The sequence below is a fragment of the Bos indicus genome, chromosome 17 (assembly GCF_029378745.1).
Source record: "Bos indicus isolate NIAB-ARS_2022 breed Sahiwal x Tharparkar chromosome 17, NIAB-ARS_B.indTharparkar_mat_pri_1.0, whole genome shotgun sequence".
Lineage (NCBI taxonomy): Eukaryota > Metazoa > Chordata > Mammalia > Artiodactyla > Bovidae > Bos > Bos indicus.
The window spans coordinates 61,240,713-61,247,838 of record NC_091776.1 but is presented as its reverse complement, the minus strand read 5'-3'; the positions used below and the strand labels follow the sequence as shown (position 1 = coordinate 61,247,838).

Sequence of the window (7,126 nt, the reverse complement as noted above, 5' to 3'; positions counted from 1 at the left end):
TCTTTGTGACCCCATGGACTGCAGCACGCCAGGCTTCCCTGTCCATCACCAACTCCTGAAGCTTGCTCAAACTCATGTCCATTGAGTAGGTGATGCCACCCAACCAACTCACCCTCCATTGCTCCCTTCTCCTGCCTTCAGTCTTTCCCAGCATCAGGGTCTTTTCCAATGAGTCAGCTCTTCATATCAGGTGGACAAAGCATTGGAGTTCCAACTTCAACATTAGTCCTTCCAATGAATAGTCAGGATTGATTTCCTTTAGGATTGACTGGTTGGATCTCCTTGCAGTCCAAGGGACTCTAGAGAGTCTTCTCCAACACCACAATTCAAAAGCATCAGTTTTTCGGTGCTCAGCTTTCTTTATAGTCCAACTCTCACATCCATACATGACTGCTGGAAAAACCATAGCTTTGACTAGATGGATCTTTGTTGGCAAAGTGATGTCTCTGCTTTTTAATATGCTGTCTAGGTTTGTCATGGAGAAGGCAATGGCACCCCATTCCAGTACTCTTGCCTGGAAAATCCCATGGACGGAGGAGCCTGGTGGGCTACAGTCCATGGGGTTTCGAAGAGTTAGACACGACTGAGCAACTTCACTTTCAACTTTTCACTTTCATGCATTGGAGAGGAAATGGCAACCCACTCCAGTGTTCTTGCCTGGAGAATCCCAGGGACGGGGGAGCCTGGTGGGCTGCCGTCTATGGGGCCACACAGAGTCGGACACGACTGATGCGACTTAGCAGCAGCAGCAGGTTTGTCGTAACTTTTCTTCCAAGGAGCAGCTTGTCTCTTCCAATCCTTTAATTTCATGGCTGCAGTCACTGTCCAAAGTGATCCTGAAGCCCAAGAAAATAAAATCTGTCACTGCTTCCACTTTTCCCCCCTCTAAGTGCCATGAAGTGATGGAACTGGATGCCATGATCTTAGCTTTTTTGAATGCTGAGTTTAAGCCAGCTTTTTCAGTCTCCTCTTTTACCCTTCTCAAGAAGCTCTTTAGTTCCTCTTCCCTTTCTGCCAGTGGTATCATCTGCATATCTGAGGTTATTGATATTTCCCCTGGCAATCTTGATTCCAACTTGTGATTTATCCAGCCTGGCATTTTGCATGATGTACTCTGTATATAAGTTAAATAAGCAAGGTGACAGTATACAGCCTTGTCATACTCTTCCCAATTTTGAACTAGTCAGTTGTTCCATGTCCAGTCTTAGCTATTGCTTCTTGACCTGCATTTTTAAAGGTAGGAAATGTACATCAGATATATGTTTATATATCTGATTTCAAAACAACTGTAACCCATATTCTGAACTCAGGAAGAACCAGCCAACCCACCAATTAGTGGCATTACCTAGAAGCCCATGATGGGAGGAGGATAGTTGCCCCACTGCCACGCTTGCAATTGCGACATTATTAATTTTATTACTTAAATCAATTCAGGCCTAACATTGGTCTTTACCTTATGGGGAAAAAAGAAATTAATAAAACTCATGGCTTCGATGAGCTACTGGTATATTTAATACATGAAAATAAATACATGACTATTAACATTTTTAAATGTCCACTCACAAACCACCCAGATCCTCGTGTTCCCCGCTGGTCCACACATGGTGCCTGGGAAAATCCCTGAGGCCTCCAGACTCAGCTGGAATCTCATCCTGAGCAGGAGCTTGGCTTGAAGGGAGGGAGGAAGAGCCCTCCAGGTTGGCAATCACACCATTTATTCACACTTGGCGGTGAGACAGTGTTGTGGGTGCGATGGAGGAGGTGGGGGGACCCTCCCAGGGGACACCCCCTGAGTTGGCACTGATATGCCATGTGGCCATGACAGGACTGAACACAGGTATGTCAAGGGTTGACCCTCCAATCTGTATCAGTGGGGAAAGCAGGGAGCAACCAGAGGTGGTCAGAGGGGGGGCACTGTCCACCGTTGCTCTGTCTGTCCCCAGGAATGCTCCACCAAAGCCTGTGGTCTCCCCAGAGGCCTGCCCACCAGCACCATTCTCTGAAACTCTGCCCCTCCCTGTGACCCCATGGGCACACCTGCAGAAAGGACCAAGAAACTCATTTCCAAGGGGGCTTTGTTTTCTGGGTAGCCCCACCTTGTCGGGGGGTAGTTGGCACTGAAACACTGACTGAACCAGCCCTGGGAGTCACCAGGGGGCTCCGGAAGGTCACCCCTGATGGGGCAGGCCTGGGATCTCGGGGCCCACTTGTGCAGGGGCTACTGGCGGGTGTGTGACCTGTGCTGGGGACATTAAGGTGGGTGAGGGAGTGGGAACGTTCCCGCCTCAGAGGGCGTGGGGTGTCTAACCCATCCACGGACAGCCTCCGGGAGCTGGCCATGACCCTGTGCTCTGTTTTTGAGAGGTCAGCTGGGTGAACGCACCGCACTGGAGTCTCCCTGGGGCGGGGAGAATGGCTGCCCCTAGGGGTAGCTGGGGGTGTCCAGAAGAGGGCGTGGAGCTTTGCAGCATCACCTCTTGCCATCCACTTGGCCTCCCAGCCGGCGCCCTCCTGTCGGGAGCCAAAGAGAGACTCGTCGCAGTAAGAAGGAGTGTGGCTGATCAGTCTGGGAAGGGAAGAGAAACAATGAGCTGGGGAAATAAGCCTTGTAAACTTTTCTCACCGCCCCCAGCCCCGGCCAGGCCCCTGCAGCAGCAGATGATTGCCTGTAGATCCCAGAAGTACCCACAGGGAAGCCACAGCCCTCATGTACTACTAGCCCCAACTCTTACTATTTTTTCCCTGCAGAGCATCCCCAGTCCCCCTGCATCCTCCCCACCGCATCCGGGGCATGTACCCAATTGGCCTAGGCCAGGCCAATTTGCATACCCCATCCTCCTGACCACACTGATTGGCTCAGGGCTAACCACATGACCCATTCTGCCCAATGGGAGTCTCCCTCGGAATCTTTGCGGAAACTACTAGGCGGGAAATGTCTTTCTTCCACTGAGTGCTGAAGAAGGGGCTCAGGAAGGATATAAAGGCAAAAGAGCTGGTGGCCATCTCACCTGGAATGTGTGTGGGAAAGAATCCCAACAACATTTTGAGCCCCTGTTATATAAGCCCCAAATGCCCTTTGTCTGCTGAGGCCCGTTCAGCTTGTTTGCAAGCCCAATTCTTACGTTATTTGCAACCAACGGTAATATAACCTTACTCTTCAGAGCCTTTACTTTTTCTTTTAACTCACCACTTCACCCTTTTCCTAGTGGCCCTGTCAGCTGAACCCTCTGCAGTCATGTGGCCCTTCTAACTGTATTTGAAATTGCACAGCCAAGCACTTGGCATGTAGAGGATGCTGTGACCTGGCCACACCACCAGAGTAGCTTTTAAAATTTTTGAATATTTACTCAGGGCTTTTCATGTATAGGCCCAGGACTCAGCTTGTCATTTGTGTTATCTCATTATTTCTCACAAAACCCACAGGATGGCAATATGATAATCCCATTTTATAGACAAGAAAACTGAGGCACAGGGAGGATAACAAGGAAGGTACAGATAAGATTCAAATCCAGCCCCCCACTCAAGGGCCCAAGCTCTTGATCACTAAGCCAGACTTAAATGCCTTCAAGGCCTCTCACCTTTAACTAGATTCATTCAGTGTTTGTTTTTTTTTTTAATTAATCCCACAAATATTCATGGCATATCTATGAGGTGTGAGGTCCATGACTTTCGGCCAGAACTAAAAGTGCTCCTCATTCCCAAACTGCAAGTCTTTGAAAAGTCAACATTTTGGCCACTTGATTTAGCTGTTCAAACCCAGATTTGGTTACCTATGTCTGGTACCAAAGTTTCTGCTTAATAGCATCTCTACCTCTTATGCACCTTCTAACTTGACACCCTCTACCTGTCAGCATCCAGCACAAAGTTCCAACCTCTAGGAGAGCATGAGGTTGACTGTTGCCTTCCTGTCATAGACTTCTGTTAATGCAGCCTACAGTGAACTCAGCACTTTCAGCCACGTTGTAGATGTCAGTGCTGCTAATGTCAACCTGAGCCTGCCCTGTGCTCCATGGAACTGTCAAGCAGACGTGACAATAATGGGGCCTTGCTTTTATCTCTGTTGAATTTTATCTCCTTAAATAGGCACTATTCCCACTCTCAATTAGTGTATGTGCCTTTTGGCTCAGAATAGATCCCAAATAGGACTGGCTAGTTATTAAGGACTGAATTGCCTCCTCCCAAGATTTGTGTTGAATTAAATTAAGGTTAAATGAGGCCATGGGCTTCCCTGGTGACTCAGTGGTAAAGAATCTGCCTGCAACGCAGGAGACTTGGGTTTGATCCCTGGGTCAGGAAGATCCCCTGGAGGAGGGAATAGCAACCCACTCCAGTCCTCATGCCTGGAGAATTCCATGGACAGAGGAGCCTGGCAGGCTACAGTCCATGGGGTTGCAAAGAGCTGGACACGACTGAATGACTAACACACACACAAATGAGGCCACAAAGGTGAGGCTCTAATCCAATAGGATTTGTGTCCTTATAAGAAGAGGAAGAGGCACCAAGAGTGTACACACTCAGAGAAAAGTGCATGTGAGGACCCAGGGAATAGCTGGCCATCTGCAACCCAAGGACAGGCTTCAGGAGAAACCAACCCTGCTGGCATCTTGACCTTGGACTTTAAGCCTCCATAACTGTGAAAAATCAAACTCACGCTGTTTAAGTCTATAGTATTTTGTTATATATAACAAACCTGATTGACTAATATACTAGTCTTCCATATCTCCGTTCAAGACACTGATGACAATCAATAAGATAGAGTCCTGTGGCTTCCCTCCAGGCTGAAATTCATTGAAATAATCTAAATAATCCCTACAAAAATAACCACTGGCATTAGATTCCGTTTTTCTAACTTGTTGGTGAAAATGCAGCAAGAAACATTTTCAAATGACTTGCTTCAGTCTGGAATCACCATATCTATGTCATTTGATGGATCAACCACACTAATAATCTTATGCAAATTGCTCTGTGATTTTGGATAAATCAAGGGCTTCCCTGGTGGCTCAGAAGGTAAAGAATCCTCCTGCAGTACAGCAGACCCAGGTTCAATCCCGGGGTTGGAAAGACCTCCTGGAGAAGGAAATGGCAACCCATTCCACTATTCTTGCCTGGAGAATTCCATGGACAGAGGAGCCTGGCAGGCTGCAGTGTATGGGGTCGCAAAGAGTTGGACACAACTGAGCGACTAATACTCTCTCTCTCTGTTGGACAAATCACCTCACCCCTCTGGGCCTCAGAAGTCCAGTCTAATGCCATTACCATTTATTTATTCCTGAGTGTCAGGTAACTGTGCCAACCACTGTACACGTCTCACCCCTTTAAGTCTTCTCAATAATCCCACTAGGTCCCACCTTCCACTGTGAGGAAACGGGCTCAGAGAGGTCAAATTGCTTGCCCAAGGTCACACAGCAGGTGAACAGCAGGCAATCTCCCTATCCTATTACCTGTATTTGTTCTTCTTCCTTGGTGTGAGGGTTGGGGTGCTGCCACTGGAAGAGGTGGACTCACAGCTCCCATTGGCCCCCAAGGCCTGAGACACCCCTGTCCCCACTCCTCTGCTTCTGTTGGCCTTCTTCATCCATGGTGGGTCAAAGTCTGGTGGTACGGGCCGGGTACCTGCAGGGCTGCCAAACAAAGTCTCATCCACGTATGACGGCCTAACCTTGACCCGGTAGCCACTCCGGCCACGGTGCTGAACGTGGAGGGTCTGCATTCCGCTGATGGCCAGCTCCACTGGGGTCTTCATGCTCTCCGTAGTCCTGAGTGACAACAGGGGTGCTCTGCTTGCCAGGCCCTGCATCCAGGGCTCCCTGTGAAAAGGGGTAAGGATGGCAACCATCTGTCATCAGAAAAGACTGGCAATCGCTTAAGGGCCCGTCCCCAGGGCAAAAAGGTCACATTCTCCCGCAACTAGTCTTCCTCAAAGGGGAGCTGCCAATCCCAGGGAACATTTCAGAAATTTGACATTTTTTGAGTTGTTGTAATGAAGAAGTGGGCGTCCCTAGTGGCTCAGATGGTAAAGAATCCACCTGCAATGTGGGAGACCTGGGTTTGATCCCTGGGTTGGGAAGATCCCCTGGAGGAGGACATGGCAACCCACTCCAGTATTCTTGCCTGGAGAATCACCATGGACAGAGGAGCCTGACGGGCTACAGTCCATGGATTTACAGAGTTATGCACGACTGAGTGACTGAGCACAGAGAAATGACGGGGACAGGGGTGCTACAGATGAATATTTAATGAGTAAATACGCATTCCTAGCATACTGGTGCGTGCTCAGTCAATATTTACAGAACACTAGGGGGATGAACAAGAGATTTGGGCCTGTGCCTATTCTGGCACCACACAGAAAACCAACTATGCTGGTGGGGGATGGGGGAAACAGGGCAGGTTTCTATATCTTGTACATATTTATGGGGCAGAAATAATAACCAGCATCGATCGACCCCAAGCCTACCTCCTGCAAAGAGAGGTAGCATTGTCTCATTTCATCCTCTCAACACTCCTGTGAGGTAGCTTCCATTATGTTCATTCTACAGATGACAAAACTGAGGCTTCAAAAGGTGAAGTCACAAGTGTCAGTCACACCTATAAAGCTAAAACAGTGGAAACTGAATTTGAACCTGATTAAGGGTCTAAAGCTCCTGCACTTAACCATTCCACTACTAGGGGATCACACCCAGTCCTCCAGCTGCCCCACATTCACCGATCCCGATCCCCAAGTTCACGTCCCGTAGATGTCCGATGTGCCCGCATTATCGAGTTATTTTCCTACCTGAGCATCTTGGTTAGCTGACGTCGGTCGTTAGCTTCAGCGTCCCCTGTTCCCAGGCCTGGACTCCTTTGCCGGGGCGCTCCGGCACCGGAGGCGCGCGCCGGACATCCGAATCGGCAGCTCTGAATCCCGGGAGCCCGCGACTCCGGGAAGTTCCAAGGCAGCCCTCAGCCCCAGCCCCAGCCCCAGCCCCAGCCCCAGTCCGGGACACCGCGCGGAACGACCGAGAGCCGGCAGACCGGCCCTAGCGACGTGTGTTCCACGCGCGCACGCGCGCTTCAAACAGCAACCCGTGAGTGACAGGATGGGGCGGGGCGGCCGGAACCATTTACTCCTCGGAGGTGAGTTAAGGCC

At 49.6% G+C, this 7,126-nt stretch overlaps 1 protein-coding gene across 3 annotated transcripts; it reads right to left on the bottom strand.

Annotated features, from left to right (window-relative positions):
• Positions 1–1,489: 1,489 nt before the first annotated feature.
• Positions 1,490–6,985, bottom strand: RITA1 (RBPJ interacting and tubulin associated 1). 3 transcript variants are annotated; one of them, XM_019977602.2, is made up of 4 exons: positions 6,773–6,984; positions 6,455–6,530; positions 5,442–5,807; positions 1,490–2,566 (listed from the first exon to the last, which is right to left on the bottom strand). In XM_019977602.2, the coding sequence occupies exons 3-4, from the start codon at positions 5,795–5,797 to the stop codon at positions 2,059–2,061; spliced, it is 864 nt and encodes a 287-aa protein (XP_019833161.2). In that variant the 5' UTR covers positions 5,798–5,807; positions 6,455–6,530; positions 6,773–6,984; the 3' UTR covers positions 1,490–2,058. The 3 variants fall into 3 exon arrangements, with proteins under 3 accessions (XP_019833161.2, XP_019833160.2, XP_019833159.2); XM_019977601.2 differs by having other exon boundaries at positions 6,455–6,593; positions 6,773–6,983; XM_019977600.2 differs by lacking the exon at positions 6,455–6,530 and having other exon boundaries at positions 6,773–6,985.
• Positions 6,986–7,126: the final 141 nt, after the last annotated feature.

Bases quoted from the DNA above. Each gene is read 5' to 3' on its own strand.
- RITA1 (XM_019977600.2), bottom strand. The intron at 2,567-5,441 runs GTAATAGGATAG...TTCCCTTCCCAG, and splicing joins AGGAAGAAGAACAAATACAG to ACTGATCAGCCACACTCCTT.